General features: G+C 43.6%; 1 protein-coding gene and 1 long non-coding RNA gene across 6 annotated transcripts in view; one reads left to right on the top strand and one right to left on the bottom strand.

Moving 5' to 3' along the window:
• Window positions 1-521: 521 nt before the first annotated feature.
• Window positions 522-15868, bottom strand: LOC110257036 (uncharacterized). The gene is made up of 3 exons (XR_002339196.2): window positions 15697-15868; window positions 5528-5713; window positions 522-3686 (listed from the first exon to the last, which is right to left on the bottom strand). It is a non-coding gene; the product is annotated as an uncharacterized LOC110257036 (long non-coding RNA).
• The window catches only part of C15H2orf80 (chromosome 15 C2orf80 homolog), a 25649-nt gene continuing 7974 nt past the window's right edge, over window positions 3596-21270 (top strand). Inside the window, exons 1-6 of one of the 5 annotated variants that reach the window (XM_013984431.3) lie at window positions 3596-3712; window positions 5462-5564; window positions 7560-7642; window positions 9648-9735; window positions 10424-10495; window positions 12088-13244. In XM_013984431.3, coding sequence (XP_013839885.3) covers window positions 3672-3712; window positions 5462-5564; window positions 7560-7642; window positions 9648-9735; window positions 10424-10495; window positions 12088-12177 — 477 coding nt within the window. In that variant the 5' untranslated portion in view covers window positions 3596-3671 and the 3' untranslated portion in view covers window positions 12178-13244. Of the gene's footprint in view, window positions 3713-5461; window positions 5565-7559; window positions 7643-9647; window positions 9736-10423; window positions 10496-12087; window positions 13245-21270 lie in introns of those variants that run through there. The other 4 variants (XM_003359627.5, XM_013984430.3, XM_084999233.1 and 1 more) reach the window with 4 other exon arrangements.

The raw sequence follows: 21270 nt of genomic DNA, 5'->3' as shown, positions 1-21270 counted from the left end.
ACATAACAGAGAGTAATCTGCTGTACTCAAATCACACTGATTTTTTTTTTCTTTTTATGGCCAAACCTGTGGCATGTGGAAGTTCCTGGGCCAGGGGTAGAATTGGAGCTGCAGCTGCTAGCCTATGCCACAGCCACAGCAATGCAGGATCTGAGCTGCAACCACCTACTACTCCACAAACTTGCAGCACTGCAACTTGCAGCAATGCTGGATCCTTAACATCCTGAGTGAGGCCAGGGATCAAACCCGCATCCTCAAAGACACTATGTCGGATTCTTTTTTTTTTTTTAACCATTAAATATTTTATATAGCATAATAAAAAGAATAACTTAACTGGTAAGGATAACAAAAATAATACACCCTCTGAAAAAAAGTAAAATATAAAATGCATAAATTGGTTAAAAAATAGTGTAACTATATAAATATGTCCTCACAATTTGTCACATCTTATTGATTCTTCAATATAGGCATTATACCATTCTAGCTGATGTGATAAACAAGACATTATAGACCTTACATTGTACCATGGAGAGAAATGTTTATTGATAATACAATTGTAGAACTATATTATTTAATTGTACAGTTGCATTATTTAATTATAATTATCATAAATTCTTTGATGGAGAGGAAATCAGAATCAGATCTAAGAAGACTTCAGCATTTCAAGAATGATGTCAAATGACCCCCTTCATGGTGGATTATGCACTTATTTACTATGAGATATATTTCTTCTCCAGCGATTCCTTGTTTGTGTATCAATTGTAGATTTTTGGTTTGCAGTTATTCTGAAGTTTTGATATAAGAGTCTATATGTATATGAGGTTGTTTTAAGTTGGTCTCTTAATTGCAAGTTCATCTCTAGTGTCCTGCATTTGTACCCACCTCTTCTCATGATTTCTGATTTTGGTGGTATAATTGTGCATGGATGATTTCATACCTTTACTGGTGAGCCTTGTCATTTGTGGAATTTTTGTTTCCTGTTGTGGCCTTTTCTTTTCTGCCTAGAGAAGTTCCTTTAGTATTTGTCGTACGGCTGGTTTAGGGTTGCTGAATTCTCTCAACTTTTGCTTATCTGTGAAGGTTTTGATTTCTCCTTCAAATCTGAATTAGAGCCTTGCTGGGTAGAGTAAGCTTGGTTGGAGGTTTTTTCCTTTCATCATGTTAAGTATATCATGCCACTCCCTTCTGGCCTGCAGAATTTCTGCTGAAAAATCTGCCGATAACCTTATTGGGGTTCCCTTGTATGTTACTTGTTTCTTTTCCCTAGCTGCTTTCAAGATTTCCTCTTTAATTTTGGTCAGTCTGAGTAATATGTGTCTCGGTGTATTCCTCCTTGGGTTTATTTTATATGGTACTCACTGTGCTTCCTGGATTTGAGTGAGTGATTCCTTCCCCATGTTAGGGAAGTTTTCGGCTATCATTTCTTGAAATATTTTTTCTGTCCCCTTCTCTCTCTCTTCTCCTTCTGGCACCCCTATAATACGGATGTTGTTGCATTTCATGTTGTCCCAGAGTTCTCTGAGACTCTCTTCATTTGTTTTCAATCTTTTTTCTCCTTTCTGTTCCGCATCCATAATTTCCACTAATCTGTCCTCCATCTCGCTTATTCGTTCTTCTGCCTCCTGTATTCTGCTGTTAGCTGCTCTAGTGAATTTTTTATTTCAGTTATTGTATTTTGCATCTCCTTTTGTTTAAGTTTTATGTCTTGTATCTCTTTGATCAGTGTTTCCTGTAAGTTATCCATCTTTGTCTCCAGTTTATTTCCAATGTCTTGCATCATCTTTAGCATCAACAGTCTCAAATCTTTTTCCTGGAGGCTAAGAATCTCCTCATTGCTTAGCTGATTTTCGGGGTTTTTCCTTTCTCCCTCATCTGAGTTATAGTTCTCTGTCTTTTCATTTTTATAGGTTTTTGGTGTGGTGACATTTTGACAGATAATAGAGTTGTAGCCTCTCTTACTTCTGATGTCTGCCCTCCTTGTGGCTGAATTCAGGGTGGGGGCTTGCTGTAGGTTTCCTGATGGGGGGGTGATGCCTGCCCACTGGTAGGTGGAGCTGATTCTAATCCCTCTGGTGGGTGGGGCTTAGTCTCTGGATGTGATTCGAGGCAGCTGTGTGCCTGAGGGGTCTTTAGGTAGCCTGTGTACTGAGGGGCGGGGCTGTGATCCCACCTGGATTGTTGTTTGCCCAGGGGCTTCTCAGCAGCTGGCTGACGGGTAGGGCCAGATTTTCCCAAAATGGCCCCCTCCAGAGACAGGCAAGCTGCTGAATATCCCGGAGAGCTTTGCTTTCAATGTCTATCCCTCACAACAAGCTACATTCACCCCTGTTTTCCCAGGATGTCCTCCAAGAACTGCAGTCAGGTTTGACCCAGATTCCCTTGGAGACTTTGCTTTGCCCTGGGACTCAGTGCACGTGAAAGTCTGTGTGCGCCTTTTAAGAATGGGGTCTCCATTTCCCCCAGTCCCGTGGAGCTCCTGCACACAAGCCCCACTGACCTTCAATGCCAGATGCTCCAGGGGCTCTTTCTCCCAGTGCCAGGTCCCCACATGTGAGGGTCTGATGTGTGGCTCAGAACTCTCACTCCTGTAGGTGAGTCTCTGTGAACCAGTTAGTTTCCAGTCTGTGGAGCTTCCCACCCAGGAGGTATGGGGTTGTTTATATCGTGCAATCGCCCCTCCTACCTCTTGATGTGGCCTCCTCTTTTTCTTCTCGAGTAGGATATCTTTTTTAAGGTTGCCAGTCCTTTTGGGTGGAGATTGCTCAGTCTTTAGTTGTGAATTTTGTTGTTTTTAGGAGAGAAGTTGAGCTCCAGTCCTTCCATTCCGCCATCTTACTATGTAGGATTCTTAACCCACTGAGCCTCAATGGGAACTCCAAGTCCACTGAGTTAAATATTAGTCTCATCCAAAAAACACCTTCACAAAACAACCAGAATAATATTTGACCAAACATCTGGGCACAGTGGCCCAGCCAAGTTGACTTATAAAATTATCCATCACTAGGAGTCGAATTGGAGCTGCAGCTGCCGGTCTACATCACAGCCACAACATCTCAGGATCCAAGCCACATCTCTGACCCACATCACAGTTCATGACAGCGCTGGATCCTTAACCCACTGAACAAGGCCACGGATCGAACCTATGTCCTCATGGATACCAGTTAGATTTGTTTTTGTTTCCTACTTGCTCATTTATTGCAAGGATAAGTAAATGATGAATATCAGAAAAACTTGGGGAGCTCCCACTGTGATGGAGAAGGTTAAGGATCCAGCATTGCCAAAGTTGTGGCATAGGTCACAGTTGCGGCTCAGATTTGATCCCTGGCCTGGGAACTTCCACATGCTGCAGGTACAGCCAAAAAAGGAAAAAAAAAAAAAAAAAAAAAAAGACAACTTGGAAGGAATTATAGGCATCAGATAAACTCAAAGTACTGTGTACTGGCCTCCAGACAGCCTTCTGACCTGGTACCTGCTGGCAAGAGGCCTGCACACTCTCGGATCCCTTCCAGAGCTTAGGACTCCATGACTGGTATTAGGAGTGATAGCATCCCTAACTCAGATTCTCTCCCATTCGCTGCTGTAGCTTCCAGGCTCCGAGAGGCTGGGTCTTTCCAAAGGATAACAGGTGCAGTGCAACTGCAGATACCTGCTCAGCTGGACAAGCCTTTAACATGGAAAGAAGGCTCCTAAAGAAGGAAATAAAAAAGCTCCTGTAAGTCTGATTGAGGAAAATTTTCATTTATGACACTCAGCATTTGATGGGTATTATGTCATAGATGGGCTGGATATTGCAGGGGTGGGTAAAAGCCGAAGGGAGAATCTGTGTCTGGGCTCTAAGAGAAATTCAGATGATCTGGCCTCTGTCTCCTGCCCAAGAGGCCTCACATGTGGTCCTAAGCAGGATGCTGAATCTTGGCAGGATGTTTCTGCCAGCAGCATGCACATCCGAGGCATCTCCATTCTAGAGCCTAAGATCTGAGTCCACAGCCCCAGCCTGCACTGGGCAAGGTATGCCTTTTAATGGGCCTGGCTGGTAAAAAGGTATAGGAGAGATTTCTGGAAAAGGTACCCAGGGGCCCAGCATTTAAGCTGCAGCTTCTGCTTCTTTTATTGTCCGTCTTACTGATTAAATGATTCATCTCCACTTTTTGCCATTTGAATTTCTTTTTTTTTTTTGCCATTTGAATTTTTTAAACACATAAAGAAAACATTAAGTTTTCCCATGAAAATGTTTTTCTCCCGTAGCAGCTTTTCTTTGACTTGGTATTTTGTTAACAGTTTGGTGAAAATCACAGACTGTACTATAAGAAGGAAAAAGGTTATGTTCCATTTCATGACTGTAGTACAACAATTACACACTTTTTATCAGAGACCATATCACAGTCCCCATTAAATGTCCTTTCTTTGCCTACTAAGATAATTGTCTTTTAACAAATCCTTAAGAAATGCTGCAGTAAACTGTTATGAATTCATATATGTTTACATGTATGTTTTTGGAGGCCAGCCTAATAAAGCACAAACCATAATTACGAATTCCAATTCCTCTGCATATCTCATCCAAAGAACTAGAATTTCAAAACTGATATAAGTTCATTTTACATCCAAAGAATCCATTTAAGCTACTTTCAATAAGATGTTTTGGAATTCCAAAACAAAACTTCAAGAATTTTCAGCTATCTAGAATATCTTAATGATTCAGAAGAAGAGCTTTTAGAAACCAAAAGCAAATTTATCCCCAGTACAGGAACTTGCCCAAAGTGTTTGGTAAAGACGTTGACAAACAGAACTGGTCCTAACAAAATATTGTGAGATCTACCTTGGAGACCCAGGAGTCCTTTTGCCTACATCCAGTGCCTCTTCCCAACTTTCCCAGGGTAACACCCTTTCTGCCCCCCTTTCAGGGCCATATTCTCCCCTCCTCTGATTAAAGGTCCATTAGGAAAGGACCTGGTAAGATTCAGTAAAGTGGAATCACTAATATGTTTTTATGCATAACTCCTCCTAAGGGTATCTGCATTCTAATGGGGAAAAAAGTCTTCGGGCCAAAGAGCACATCTTTGTGGAATGGCATATATCTGGAATTTATCGACTCTGGACATTCTGCCTGAGTTTAGCAAGGGCAGCAAGGGAATCTTTATTTTAAACAGTGGTTCTCAAGCCCTTCGGTTTTGTACAATCTGCTCTGCCTATGGGAATTTATCATACTCCCTGCTTTCCTAGAGACTCTGTTCCACATGAGTTTATATTTCGATAAATGTGATTTTTCACTAAATTTAGATACTTTACACCTGCAGGGTTGCAGAATGGCTGTTTAAATCAAAATGAATATTCATTCAGCTACAAGAGCCATGAGTGACTTTGCTTCTATTTGGTGGAGGAGGGCGGGATTGGGAAGGAATCGTCTGTAGACGGAGCTTCTGAGACATTCCCACTGGTTCAATCCTGCTCTCTTGCTTTTAAGGAGAGATTATATTGGCATCAGACTCCGGGAGAATGAATTTGATCCAAAAGGAAGAAGACAACTCACTTTTCTAGATGATATGGTAAAGAAAGTTCTTGCTGCCGTGAGTCACGTCTATGTCACGTGTGTATTAAGGGGACAGAACAAGGACGTAATGTCTATCATAAACGAGGCTAATCTAGATCCCCCAGAAGGTCCGCTTCCTCATCTTCTCATCCTAGGATTGTCCATGGGTCTTTTCAACTCATTAAACTGAAAGCAAAAAGAATGGGAAAGTAAAAGTCACGAGGGAGTTCCCGCTGCGGCGCAGCAGGTTCAGGAGCCAGGGTTGCCGCAGCTGTGGCACTTTAAAAAGCAAAATGAGTACAAGATTAATTATGATGTACATAATGTTTCAAACGTTTTGCGGAGAGTAACTCTCATGTAGTTCTCAAACATAATCATTTTTAAAAACATTTTCATTAATGGAGAAAACCAAAGACGTGATTAATCCTAAACTTTATTGCTCTGCATGCTGAAATTCAGATTCATGTTCTGTAATGAAAGTTCACATCATAAATTAAGGGAACTGTGTAAAGATCTAATTCAAAAGAGATTAGTGAGCCCTCAGCTTTTCTATGCTACCCATTCACTCTTCGGGCCCGATGAGGAAGAAGGGACCACTTGCCCCCCTCCCCTCCCCCCATCCTGTCTGATCTCCCCGGGGTTGAAGGAGCAGTTAAGGCTTGGCATTCTAAGTTACATCCCTGTGCATGTATGAAATGGAGAAATTAAATCAATTAGATAAGTGCTTCTTAAATTTTAATGAGATCTCATTACAAGACCGGTTTGATTCAGGAGGTCTGGGGTGGGGCTGATATGCATTTCTAATGAGCAAGTCAATGAGGCCAGTGCTCCCGGTCCAGGCAACAATCTTTGGATTCTGTTTCAACAAGTGATCACAGTCCCTCCTCCCCTCCTGGCCTTCCTTCCTCCTTCCCTCCCTCCCTCCCTCTTTCCTCCCTCCCTCCATCCCTCTCTTCCTTCGTTCCCTCTTTCAGGTTTGGTTTCGTCCCTGAAAGAAATAACCACCCTGCTATAATTGCACTGCAAATAATGTAATTGTTGTATGATTAGAATATTAGAGTTAGATAAAGCCTTGGAACCCATTGAAAAACGCAAAACCAAAACTGATCTTCCCCTTTCTGGAGTTGGGGATCGGGAGGAAAGAAGGACTGTTTTGATAGATAACCAGTGAGTACGCTTAGGAATCACCAGCAAATGTGTTTGGTAGGAAAGGAATGAACATCCCAACTTGTCCTAGCTTTTTCCTGCATAGGAGACTCTTAGCAAGTCACCTAACCTGGTCTACGTCCAGTTCTCACCTCTGCTGGACCCTCTACCTGGGAAGGCCTTCTCCACCTCTGGAAATTCTCCTCATCCTTCAAGCCCCAGCTCTGAAGCCTCCTGGGAGTCCCCCAGCTCCCCGGGTAGACACCCCCGCCCCGAGTGTGTTTCTGATGTTCTACCCACAGAATTAGAAATTGGTCTCTATGTCCCTCTTCCTTCACCTTCACTGTCTTCATTTTCTTTTTTGATTTTCTCTCTGCACTGTGGCATGACAAAACTCCCGGGCCAGGGATTGAACCTGAGCCACAAGTGACAAGGCCAGGTCCAGGGAACTCCACTTTTTTCTATGTTATAATTCAAAGAAACTGAGGCCCAGAGAACATCAGTTGCTCACCCAAGAATATAGTACCACGAGCTGTTGCAATATCTAGATTTGAACCTAGATTCCCTTATTCCTAGTTTAGAGTTCTTTCCATGAATCTATTCTTTCATTTTTGGTCTGTACGCGCACATGCGCGTGCGTGTGCGCACACACACACACACACACACACAAACAAACTGCTCTAGTGGGAGGTAAATGTCATGCCTGAAAAATGCTAGTTATTTCTGTCTGAGCATCATGTTACTGGACACAGCTGATGGCCCTCCCCGCTGTGGACATGACAAAAGAGTAGAATAGGCTTGGCAGTGCTCCTGTCATTGGGTCCAGGGCATGCTTTTGGCCAATGCCTCAGCCCACTCCCTTGCTCCCTGTGCTTCCTACTTCCAGGCACACTATGACCTGGCCATCAGTGCTGCTTTGCAATGGGTGGATCACTCAGAAGATTTAACTTGGCTGGAATGGGAGGAAGTGTAAGTTGAAGAGTTTTTGTTTTGTTTTGTTTTAGAACCACACCTGTCGCATATGGAAGTTCCCAGGCTAGGGGCTGAATCGGAGCCGTATCCACTGTCTTACACCACAGCCACAGCAACACCAAATCCAAGCTGCATCTGCAACCTACACTGTAGCTCAGGGCAACATCGGATCCCTAACCCACTAAGTGAGGCCAGGAATCAAACCCACATCCTCATGGATACTAGTGGGGTTCTTAACCTGATGAGCCATGATGGGGACTCCGTTTTGTCTTGTTTTAATGTGTGACTCTGAGTGATGACAGGGGAAGTTCTCTCTGGCATCTTTCACCAGGAGGCACTCTGATTTGAAAATACGGCTGGGTGAATCTCTCTCTCCAGCTAGAAACCCCATGGTCATCAATTCAAAGAAGGTGTATATGTTGCTGACATATTTTGCATCTCTGTTAATTGGTTTCTGTCAGATGCACATCTTTCTTGCATAGAATGTTCTGCCTTAGAAATATAACTCTGCTTTATTGCATACATGTCTCGATTTTTTTTTTTTAATGGTCAATTTTCTGGTTAAAGTTTGCAACCTTTTCCTAAGGACTTTCAAACACAACTTCTTAAGCATTTAACCTGATGGGTACCTGAACGGAGCAGTTACAATCACAGCTGTTTGAATCCTTCTCAAAATTACTGGCATCTTCTTCCATGTGTGCCAGGCAGAGCCACTCATTTGGGAAGAACATGAAACTAATGACGCCAGGACTGAATGGCTTATTCCAGAGGCCAGTTGTTTCTGTTCCATGGCTTTAGAACACACACCTGGTCCTGGATAGTTGTATCAGTTAACAGCAGCACTTAGTTGTAATAAGCAGAAAATCTAGTTTGAACAGACTTAAGCAAAAAAAAAAAAAAAAAAAAAAAAAAAAAAAAGAGAGAGAGAGAGAGAGAGAAGGGGGAAGGATTGATTTACTGCCTCTGAAAAATCTATGGGTAGGTCCACTAGGCATGGCTTAATTCAAAACTCAAACCAGCTCACCAGGATCTATCTCTTTGCTTTTTCCTCTGGGTAGACACGATTCATAGTTCCAGCCCACTTTCTCACAACATTCAGGCCACGGTGGAATGGATTTTTTTTTTCTTTTTTTTTTTTTTGGCCATGGCATGCCAAAGCTTGCTGTGAGAATCTCGGTTCCCAGACCAGAGAGTGAACCTGGGCCACAGTGGTGAAAGCACTGAATCCTAACCACTAGACTACCAGGGAACTCCTGAGAATGGATTTTTTTTTCCTTTTGTCTTCTTAGGGCTGCAGCCGAGGGATATGGAGGTTCCCAGACTAGGGGTCGAATTGGAGCTGTAGCTGCCAGCCTTCGCCACAGCCACAGCAACGGTGGGATCAGAGCTGCACCTGCGACCTACACCACAGCTCATGGCAACACTGGATCCTTAACCCACTGAGCAAGGCCAGGGATGGAACCTGTGTCCTTATGGATTCTAGTCAGTTTCGTTAACCACTAAGCCATGATGGGAACTCCAGGAATTTTTTAAGTCACAGAATTGTGTCTTAATGGCTCTGTTTGCTCTGACTTATCTGGGGTGGAGTTGGGGACAGAATACACTGACTACCTTAGTCCACAGTATGTTCGCCATCCTTGGATTCTAAGGTGTTGTCAGCTTCCCTAGAAATGTATAGGCTTACAATGGGATGAAGCAGTTACCCCCAGCAAATTGCCACAAGGACAGGAAACCATAATTGTCCACAATAGGGGCCAGTCTGCCAGTGTTTGATAGTTGCAGAAACATGGATAGATGAGTGCAAATTCATCACTACTGTTGGAAGATTCCAAATTCGAATGGTATACTTAACTGATGATGGATTAATCGTATCAATTTTGCGAATAAACACATGACACACAGCCATTGACACTTATTACTTCTGATTATCGTCACAACCTTAGCATGTGTCAAAAAGAACAAAAATAACCCCCCCTTCTTATTTATTCATATTCCTCCTTAGGAAAATGCCATTTCGGGGTAGACCCATATATCCAAACCACAGAGAACGAGAAGCAATGATTTTATCATCTTTTGCTGGAATCTTAATGGTAAGGAAAAGACCATTATTTGCATATCTGGAGATTTTGTATCTACAAAGTGCATTTGTATATTAATGAATATTTATTCTACTTTTCAACCAATGTTTCTAAAAATTTAGAATTTACTAAAATTTATTAATTTCTTCATTTTTAAAGATTAATAAAAAGACTGACTTCTGCATTGCATTGTGAAAACATTTAAGGGGGGGAAATAACACATAAATAATAGGATACTCTGATTTATTCATTTATATAGAAGTTATTTGTTGAGTACCCATGTTCTCCAGGCATGGTACTGAATGTACCAGAGCTAAAATAGTTTTTTTTTTTTGGTCTTTTTGTCGTTGCTATTTCTTGGGCCGCTCCCGCGGCATATGGAGGTTCCCAGGCTAGGGGTCCAATCGGAGCTGTAGCCACCGGCCTATGCCAGAGCCACAGCAACGCGGGATCTGAGCCATGTCTGCAACCTACACCACAGCTCATGGCAACGCCGGATCCTTAACCTGCTGAGCAAGGGCAGGGACCGAACCCGCAACCTCATGGTTCCTAGTCGGAGTCGTTAACCACTGTGCCACAACAGGAACTCCCTTTTTTTTTGGTCTTTTTGTCTTTGTTGTTGTTGTTGAGTTTTGTTTTGTAATAAAAGAAAAGCCATGATCTGATAATACATTTTTTTATTGTTATTGTTGTTTAACAGAACAGTATCCCAATTGAGGAAGTCTTTAAAATTTATGGGGCTGATGCTTCTGCCAGTTCTGGAACTGCCAAGGTAGGGATGACCTGAGACCATCAATAAAAGGGAATTTTAGAGAGAATTTCTTTATTTCATTAATTCATAATGCTGCATTTTCAGGCATGGAATAACAGCTGTCTGTAAAATGTACACAACCAGCTGTAGGGATATCTTACTTGGGTAATAAATGTAAGGTGTTTTCCTTATGTAGAGAACTACATTCACAGTAACAAATGCATTTTACGTAAGGCCTAATAGAGGGAGCCAAGAGAGCCCCAGCCCTGGAGTCAAGATTCTGCCTGTGCTGCTAACGAACAGAATTTCTCCCTTACACTTTCTATACTGTGGCTCTGGCAAATCCAAGCGCTCTCTTGTATGATGTACTATAACTTCCAGAATGAGGACAACACCTATGGGCTTCCGGAGTTCCCTTCGCAGCGCAGCAGAAACAAATCTGACTAGTATCCATGAGGATGCAGGTTCGATCCCTGGCCTTGCTCAGTGTGTTAGGGATCTGGCGCTGCCGTGAGCTGTGGAGTAGGCTGAAGACGCAGCTCAGATCCTGCATTGCTATGGCTGTGGTGTAGGCCGGTGACTACAGCACTGATTTGACCCCTAGCCTGGGAACCTCCATATGCTGTGGGTGTGGCCCTAAAAAAACCCACAAAATACTGTGGGCTTCCTTCTCATGTTAAATTATCTAATTTACTGAGGCTGCATCTCCTTCCACAAGACTACTTAGAAATCAGTATAGTAGAAGCAGTAAAAATCTGGGAGTCCAGAGACCCCGGCTGAGTTCTGACCAGGTCTTTTTCCTTCTTTGGGCTTCCATATACTGATTTTTTAAAAATGGGGTATTCTGGAGTTCTCTTGTCCTGCAGCAGGTTAAGGATTCCATGTTGTCACTGCTGTGGCTTGGCTTACTGTTATGGCTCAGGTTTGATCCCGGGCCTGAGAACTTATACACATTGTAAGCACAGCCAAAAAAAAATTTTTTTTTAATTTTTTTAAAAAATGGACTGTTCTGAATGATCTTTACAACAAGTTCAGGTTTTATTATTTATGGAAGTATGAACGTTTAGTAAACATATAAAGTATGGACTTCCAGGAGTTCCCATTGTGGCTCAGCAGTAATGAACCCGACTAGTATTCATGAGGATATAGGTTTGATCCCTGACCTTGTTCAGTGGGTCGGAGATTTGCTGTTGCCATGAGCTGTGATGTAGGTCGCAGGCTCGGCTCTGATCCCACGTTTGCTGTGGCTGTGGTGTAGGCCGGTAGGTGCAGCTCCGATTCAACCCCTAGCCTGGGAACCTCATGGGTGCAACCCTAGATAAAAAGAAAAAAAGTATGGGCTTCTATTTAGAGGTGAGCTACCTACTGATCCCTTTCCGTCTTGATAACAAAAGGGGAAACGGGAAGGGGAAAGGGCAGGTGGTGTGGGCAGGGCTGGTGTGCAGAGGGAGTCGGGGGAAACTGGGAGAACCCCACCCTCACAGAGGATTCTGTTCACACTGTCACAGCTGCTCACTCTGTCCCTTTCGATGCCCCCACCAGGGAAGGGAGGCCAGGGCAGAGCAGGGGCTCTGGCCACAGCACACCTGCCTCTCTTGTTCTTTTACCTGCAGACATATTGCAAGCAGTGGGGTCATATGAAGCCAGGAGTCCACCAGGACCAGCTTAAGAGTCAAGCATTGACTCAGAAGTGTTGTAACTGAATCCAGCGGTCCATTCACTTAATTCCTGTGTAACCTGGCCTGATCCTGAGACGCAAGTTTCCTTGACTACAGAGGAAACCAGCCCCTCCTCTCTGATCACTCTGGTTTCAACTCTAACCATTCATTCATTCATTCATTCATTCATTTGATATAGTGGAGGGTACAGGGGATTAAGGGTGAGAAAGTCAAATAAGATGGCTTATATCTTATACTGCACCTGACCTTGGTTGAGGTATAAGCCACCCCAAGTCCTGTGTTCCTCAGAGACCAAGCTGTTCTTGACTTCTAAAGAAAGTCCAGCTCTTTTGTGTTCTTAGAGAGCCAAGCAAACCATGCTGCTTCATTCCTGTTTGTTTTTTCTTTCTCCCTTCCAGGCTTCCATCCTCTCACCTTTCCTCAAACCACTTTCACCCCAAAAGAGACACATAAATATCTGAGCCCAGGCCCCTCTGTTTCAGACATCACGTGTTCTCACCCTCCTCTTCCGGGGCCTGGGGGAGGTCTAGGGCAGGCACCAGGCACTCTGGTTGGTTGGTTTCAATGCAAGTGGACAGAGAGCAAATATGGAAAAATCCCATCCAGAAAAGAATGAAGCTGTGAAGCCCTCCAGTCTCACCTGGGTTATCCATCCAGAAGGCTTGCAAACATGGTGTCCAAGTACCTCAGAGGAACCAGGTTCATTAAAAAGGCCAAAACAGGAGTTCCCGTCATGGCACAGTAGTTAACGAATCCAACTAGGAACCATGAGGTTTCAGGTTCCATCCCTGGCCTCAATGAGTGGGTTAAGGATCCGGCGTTGCCGTGAGCTGTGGTGTAGGTCTCAGACACGGCTCGGATCCCACGTTGCTGTGGCTGTGGCGTAGGCCGGCGGCTACAGCTCTGATTCGACCCCTAGCCTGGGAACCTCCATATGCCGTGGGAGCGGCCCAAGAAATGGCGAAAAGACAAAAAAAAAAAAAAAAAGGCCAAAACAGCCATGCTGTTTAGAGTGGGCTGGCAAATCTCTATCCATCCATCAATCCATTCAGCCTTTTACTCATTCATTAAAGAGCCTTTGTTCACCACCATCTCTGTTTTGTCTCCATCTCTGTCCTCACAATCAGTGACCAATAGCAAAAAAGCCCAGATGTACACATGGACTACATAGTGACAAGCTCAGAAGGCAAATAAATCATCTCCTCAGAAAGGGCATATTGTCAAACTCAAGCTCACGGGCCCGACCTGTGGTGAGGCCAAGCAACTGAAACAGAGTTTAGAGCAGAGAAAAGTTTATTGCAGAACCAAGCAAGCTCCAAAGATCTGAACTCCCCAATGGGTTTCAGGAAAAAAGGTTTTATGGGCAAAATTTGGAGGGGAGGGCCACAGGGCATGTAGCCCTTCTTTGACTGCTTGGTGGGAAGGTACCTGGATGGTTTTCCAGAAATGTCAATCATCAGCCTTCTGGTTCCAACCAGCCTGGGCTCCCCAGACTTGTACTCAGCCTGAAATTACCATCCTCCTTCTGGATTCCTGCAGAACTCAGAGATCTGGATCAAATTGTAGTGCTCATCCCTGGAGGAACCAGGCCCAGAGCCCAGGCTGCACTGCTTTTTCTTCCTGCCCTCCCGCATTCCTTTAATAAGTAACAGTTTGCATCTGCCCTTTGGAACTTGGGGAAGGTCTAGGAAGTGAAACCTTTTTCCCACAAACAAGAAACAGGGGACACAGAAAGGCCTTTATACCTGGGAAGGCCCCGCAGGGTCATGCTTGCTTTCCATTCCCCCTTTCCTTTGACAGTCCTCAGTCTTGAGGGGAACAGGTATTGGCCAAGAAAAGGAATAACCTTTTGAATAGAGATGTTAGTCATAAACTCAGCTGAGGAACTTAGTGTTAGGGGGACTCAGTTTCAAGGGTTTCCTTCATAAATCTGTGTTTGTTTATCATTATAGTATATGAGTGTCCTGTACATGAAAGATAGTTTGTGGGTGAGGCATGAGGATTTTAGAGTCAGGTTGCCTGAATTTGAACCGCAGCTCCACCAGCTATAAGAATAATCCTGTGCTTCTGGAGTTCCCGTTGTGGCTCAGTGGCTAACGAATCTGACTAGGAACCACAAGGTTTCGGGTTTGATCCCTGGCCTTGCTCAGTGGGTTAAGGATCCTGCTTTGCCATGAGCTGTGATGTAGGTTGCAGACGCGGTTCAGATCCTACATTGCTGTGGCTGTGGTGTAGGCTGGCAGCTGCAGCTCCGATTAGACCCCTGGCCTGGGAACCTCCATATGCCGCTCTATCAGCCTCACTTTCATTTGTAAAAATAGGGACCAGAAGATGGGGTTGCCATGGGAAATGAGGTGAGTTATAACAGCTATGGTTAAGGTTCTGGCACTCAGAGGCAGGGAATATATCTGATTACCCCTATATTCCTCTAAATCAGGGGTTCTCAGCATTTCAGACCAGATAATTCTTTGCCGTGTGTGTAGGGATGGAGTCAGGGCTGTCCAGTGCATTGTGGGAATGTTTAGCAGCATCCTTGGCCTCTACCCATTAGATGCCAATAGCTTCCCACCCCTACTTCAGATATGACCAGCAAAAATGTCTTTCAGCCTTGCCGCATGTACCCTAAAAGGCAAAATCATCTTTAAATATTCAAAAATTAAATAGCTCATCACACATCCATTATAACCAATAGTTTGTATCCAATATAAACGTTGCCTATTCAAGACAACAAATTATCACAAAGGGTATGACTTGATTTGAGCTGCACATATAAGCATCTGAGGATCTTCTGCCCACATGGACCTCACAAGCTCCTCCCTGCCTCAAGGATGTTAGTGCAGGCCTTTCTCTTTCTCAGCTCTACTCCAGCACCCCTTCTGCATCTTAAATAAGGAATTAGCAGGACCTCATCACGGAAAGGTCGCATTTCAAAGATTAAATTGTAAGGGCTATTTTAAGACATTCCTTTGGGATTGCCAAAAATGGTTTTAACTAGTAGGTGTGGTTGTTCAAAAAAAAAAAATCATTACTCTTCAAAAAAATCATTGCTAACAAAAGTTCTTCTCTAACTGCTACATGTATCTGAATGACCTTTAATTCCTTCACATAAAATGTCTCCTAAGCAACAGCTGAAATCCCTTCCAAGCTAGAGCTTAAAGCCCTGTTGAATACTAATCAGATTATGTAGATTTCTGGCTGCTAGAATTGACCACTTGGTACCTCATGGGTACAGTGTGTGTGGGCTTGATAGCTTTCTTCAGGACTATTTGCTGCCACCTGGTGACAGAAAGGCCTCATGGACCCAATACTGTTCAATCCTATTAGCTTTAAGCTCTGCCCTTGAGAGGAAGCTGGTTTTTTTGCTCAGAGGGAGCCATTTTTCTGCTGAGGAATTTAGACCCATGAAATAAAAATTTAACTCGGGTCTCACACAAACGTGGGTTATTTGCAATTAGCTTCAGATAAATATAAGAGGTCCTGTTCAATTTTAAATTGCTGGCACCGGAGGCCCCGCAATATTAATATTATTATTTCCAAACTCACCCTCACTCAGGCTGGCCAGCCTCCTTCTTCCTATCCACAGGAGGCCATCCATAGCAGCCTGGTCTCTGCAGCAAGCCCATCCTTCACCCTCACACACCTCTGCAGCTCCGGCCACCAGGCACTGACTCCAATAATCTCCTGAGTGTCTTCTTGAAGGATGCTGACTCGGTCTGAACTGCACAGAAGTGCACAAGTGTTTTCAAGATAGGGGGAGGGACCTAGGTTTAACCAAAAGCTCAGTACTGACAGATCTCCATAATGAGGGATTAAAAGACAGACTTTCAATATCAGTTATTTTTTTTAATTTTTTTTACTTTTTTTAAGGGCCCCACCCACGGCATATGGAGGTTCCTAGGCTGGGGTCCAATCAGAGTTTCAGCTGCCGGGCAACGCCACAACCACAGCAACGCCAGATCCTTAGCCCACTGAGCAAGACCAGGGATCAAACCCGAAACCTCATGGTTCCTAGTCGGATTCATTTCCACTATGCCATGTCGCCACTCCCCTCAGGATCGGTTATGTCCCAAAGAAAACTTACAATATATATTTAAAGCATGAAGACCAAGCAAATAAGCAACTCTACCAAGTGTGTGAAATGGGATGCTAACAGTTCTGAAGCTCTCTTTGTATCCTCTCCAATCCCACATTCTTCCTTTTGCCCCAGGTTTCTACTATCTTACTTTTTTTTTTTTTCTTTTCTTTTCTGGGTGCCCCGAGGCATATGGAATTCCTGGGCATCAGATCTGAGCCATGTTTCCACCTATGCTGCAGCTGCAGCAATGCTGGATTCTTTTTAACCCATTGTGCCAGGCTGGGGATCAAACCTGTGTCCTGGTGCTGCAGAGATGCTGCCAATCTCATTGAGCCACAGCAGGCTCAATGGGATTGGGCCTCAATCCCAGATTACTATCTCAGATTATATGTTACTATTTCAGATTATATGTTTATCATCCTCTTTGTAGCTTTACCACCTAAGCATTTCTAATCTAGATATTGTTTAGTTTTCCATGTTCTTTGAATTGTATGTAATGAAATAAAAGCAGTACGTATATATGAAGCAATATCAATGAAATGAAGTAAAGGTATTATTCTTTAGTTTTCTTTTTTCACTCACCATTATTTTGCAGAAGCTCATCCATCTTGTTGTACATTTCACTGCAGGTAGTAGTCCATTGGCAGAATATGCCACAATTTATTCATGTATTTTTCTGCTTTAGACATTTGGATTATCTCTTTTATATGTCTTTTGGTGCCTAGTAAAGCGCTTCTGTATGGCGTATGCCTCCGTGTGAAATGGCCATGTCACAGGGTATGTGCATCTTCAACTCTTTATTTATTCATTTATTTATTTGTCTTTTTGCCTTTTCAGGGCTGCAACCGCGGCATATGAAGGTTCCCAGGCTAAGGGTCTAATTGCAGCTGTAGCCACCAGCCTATGCCACAGCCACAGCAATGCGGGATCCGAGCCACGTCTGCGACCTGTACCACAGTTCATGCCTGGTCCTTAACCCACTGAGCAAGGTCAGGGATGGAACCCGTATCCTCATTGATGCTAGTTGGTTCACTAACCGCTGAGTCACGACGGGAACTCCTTCAGCTCTTTAAAAGCCAAATTATTTTTCAAAATAATTGTACCAATGTACGCTTCTATCTGTAATATAGATTATCTGGTTATCAACATGATGTTTTTCGGCTTTTTAAAAGTTTCTTTTTTTTGGGGGGGGGCTTTTTAAAGTTTGTCAGTCTTTTAAGTGTACACTGTGGTCTTACTTCACTTTCCCCTGAAGGCCAGCGGGAATTATGCATATGTTTTTTTTCTTCTTCTTCTTCTTCTTCTTCTTCTTTTTTTTTTTTTTGTCTTTTTGCTATTTCTTTGGGCCGCTCCCACGGCATATGGAGGTTCTCAGGCTAGGGGTCAAATCAGAGCTGTAGCCACCGGCCTACGCCAGAGCCACAGCAATGCGGGATCCGAGCCGCGTCTGCAACCTACACCACAGCTCACGGCAACGCCGGATTGTTAACCCACTGAGCAAGGACAGGGACCGAACCCGCAACCCCATAGTTCCTAGTCGGATTCGTTAACCACTGCGCCACAAAGGGAACTCCCTGTTTTTTTCTTCTTTTGTAAAGTGCCCATTGAAATCTTTGTCCATTTCTTGTTGGGTCATTTGTCTTTTTCTTTTTTATTTATATGGAGCCTCAATTTTTAGAAAAACTGCTATAGGATATAATCCATCAAGTCCTAGATTTTTCAGTACTCTTCCCACTTCAAATTTGCCCTTTTTCAACATAAACACTAAAATGTTTAGAAAATATGATTTTGCAATATCCCAATCACACTTGCAAAACTTCTTGGACAGGTACAAACTGCTTTTCGAGACAACATGCTTTGCTTTTACTTTGGAAAATGTGATTGTCCTAAACATATGTTCAACTGCCTTCACATCTAGGATCAAAATGCTTCACCCTCCATGTGAGTGAGACCAAAATGATGTTTTAATAAGTTACTGCTCAAAGCAGGTGAAGATCCTACTATGCTCTTCATCCCTTTAGGATGCATCCCTTGCCTTGGCCTTTCTGTGTGAGCGCCTCCGGGCCTTTACACATCCCCCCTGTGAGCGCCTCCTCCCCCTTCCAGGTAGAAGAAATTGCTGTGGAATGTGTTTGGGACGTAATTTAGCACTCAATAAGTCTTGAATCGAGAAATAACAATTGCAAGAATGCTTTTACCGTGACACAATGAAGATATCCATAAGTAAGTATGAAGCTAAAAAAAAAAAAAAAAAAGAACACATGAGGAGTTCCCTTCGTGGCTCAGCGGAAACAAATCTGACTAGGATCCATGACGATGTTAGTTCGATCCTTGGCCTTGATCAGTGGGTTAAGGGTCCAGTGTTGCTGTGAGTTGTGGTGTAGAGCAGCAGTTACAGCTCTGTTTTGACCCCTGGCCTGGGGACTTCCCGATGCTGTGGGTGCAGCCCAAAAAGACAAAAAAAAAAAAAAAAAAAGAGCACCTGAAAAAAAAAATTTTAAATAAAGTAAAATGAAAAAAGAAAAGAAAATCCCTCACTACCTTCCCAAAGTCTCCTGCAGTAGTGCTGGCTGTGACCCAATTCTGGTTAATGATACATAAGTGGAAGATGTGTGGAAAAACTCCCAGGAAAGCTATGGTTATCTTTCCCCCTACCCTCTGCCTGAAACTCAGATGTGATGGCTAGAGGTAGAACAGCCGTATTGTGATCATTAGGATGAAAGCTGTAAACTGTGGATGATGAAGGGAGAAGCTAGGAAGGGCCTAGGTTCTTGATGACTACCTAGAACAGCTGTTCTAGGCCTGGATTACTTAATTCTAGACTTAAGACTGTGACCTGCAGTGGACAGCAACTTTAAGCGATAACCTCATACATATATAGCTTAATGCTCGTAGTGGTCCTTAAGGCAGTTCACAAGTAGGCAAATTCTCTACTCCCAGACACATGATAGAATTGAACTTTCTTAACTTTTGAGTCAGGCATGGCTTTCCTAATGCTTTGGCCAATGTCCTTAGCAAGGTGGGTTGTGATATTCTGGGTAGACCAGTACTTGATTCTCAATCTTTTTTTTCTTTTTTCTTTTCTTTCTTTCTTTTTTTTTTTTTTTTTTTTTTTTTTTTTGTGGTCTTTTTGCTATTTCTTGGGCTGCTCCCGCAGCATATGGAGGTTCCCAGGCTAGGGGTCTAATCGGAGCCATAGCTGCCGGCCTACACCAGAGCCACAGCAAGGCTGGATCCGAGCCGCGTCTGCAACCTACACCACAGCTCACGGCAATGGCGGATCGTCAACCCACTGAGTAAGGGCAGGGACCGAACCCGCAACCTCATGGTTCCTAGTCGGATTCGTTAACCACTGCACCACGACGGGAACTCCGATTCTCAATCTTATCTTCTGTTCTATTGATCATGGAATCATGCGTCAAGAGTGGCCTATGTTTCCATGTGACCTGGGTCCCTGAGTGACCATAAGGAGGTCATAAGGCCTTACCTCCTATGATCAGGTCATGAGAGAAGGAATAAATCTTTTTTAATCCATTGAGATTTGAGGCTTTTTAAAATAACTGCAGCATAATTTAGTTTATCCTAAAATAATACCTGTGCTTGATTATCTCCTTGGGATTCATTCCTAAAAGTATTAGGCATATTTTAAAGTTTGGTATGTATTGCCAAATGGCCCTCTAGAAAAGTTAGATCTATTTATACTTTCTCCAACAGTGCATAACACACACACACAACAGCATATGATTAATTCTAGGTTTAGGATTTCGATTTCATCCCGCTTTAAAAATGATTTTTCAGGATTCCTGCTGTGGTGCAGCGGGTTAAAAATCTGACTGCAGCTGCTCAGGCTGCTACCGAGGCGTGGGTTTGATCCCCTGCCCAGTGCAGTGGGTTAAAGGATCCAGCATTGCCCAGCTGTGGCGCCTATCGGTGTAGGTCGCAGCAGCGGCTTGGAGTCAATCCCTTGCCTGGGAACTTCCATATGCTATGGGTGCAGCCATAAAAAATTACTTTTTAATATAAACCACACTGGAAGATATATTAGCTGTTTGTGTGAGTCATCAGATTATCAGGACTCATAGAACATGTGAGCTGGAAGTGACCTTTAAACTCCTCGGGTTCTTTCTTTCCCAATGGGCAGGAAACTGGAGCCTGAAAAGCCTGTCTTGAGTCTCCTAAGTGCAGAAGTCCATCAAGAGGGCTGTACGAGGGAGTTCCCGTTGTGGCGCAGTGGTTAACAAATCCGACTAGGAACCATGAGGTTGTGGGTTCAATCCCTGCCCTTGCTCAGTGGGTTAAATATCCCACGTTGCCGTGAGCTGTGATGTAGGTCGCAGACTCGGCTCGGATCCTGCGTTGCTGTGGCTCTGGCTTAGGCCGGGGGCTACAGCTCTGATTCAACCCCTAGCCTGGGAACCTCCATATGCCGTGGGAGCGGCCCAAGACCAAGAAATAGCAAAAAGACCAAAAAAAAAAACCAAGACCAAGAAATAGCAAAAAGACAAAAAAAAAAAAAAAAAAAAAAAAGAGAGAAGGCTGTATGAGCCAGTTCTCTTTCTCTTACGCCTGGTAGACAGCATCCTGCTGGGCTGTTCTCTCAGCCATCATTACTCCACACACTGATACAGAGCCTACTTTCAATTGCTTTCTGAGAGTTAAGCTCACCTTTCTGAATAGATTACGCACTTCTCAAGGTTAGAAGCCATCATTCACGCTTTTGTTTAATACTTCACAATGCTGGACATGATATAAATGCTCAATAAATATGTGCGCCGTTTGAATAAAGGACCGAGGTCAAATCTAGAAGTGTCCCAGCTGAGGTGGCTATGAAACGTCCTGTCTGTAAATAGAACACAACTTCTTTTATTGTTTAACTCATGTTGTCTGTCCTTTCTGTCCGAAGTGAGTGGTTGCCCAGTAACTTGCTAGCGTATCCCCTTGTTTCACTGATGAACTGCCACAATATAAGATTACCCTGGTAGTCTGATAGTTGATTGTTTTTTTTCTCCTCACTCAGCCCCCCAAAGGCAGGAATCTGGTCT

This window comes from Sus scrofa, chromosome 15 (assembly GCF_054392235.1).
Source record: "Sus scrofa isolate SSC_HxYL_T2T_F1_AM1 chromosome 15, Sscrofa_HxYL_maternal_Yorkshire_Landrace_v2.0, whole genome shotgun sequence".
Taxonomy (NCBI): Eukaryota; Metazoa; Chordata; class Mammalia; order Artiodactyla; family Suidae; genus Sus; species Sus scrofa.
The sequence above is the reverse complement of the archived record's forward strand: the minus strand, read 5'-3'. Positions and strand labels throughout refer to the sequence as shown.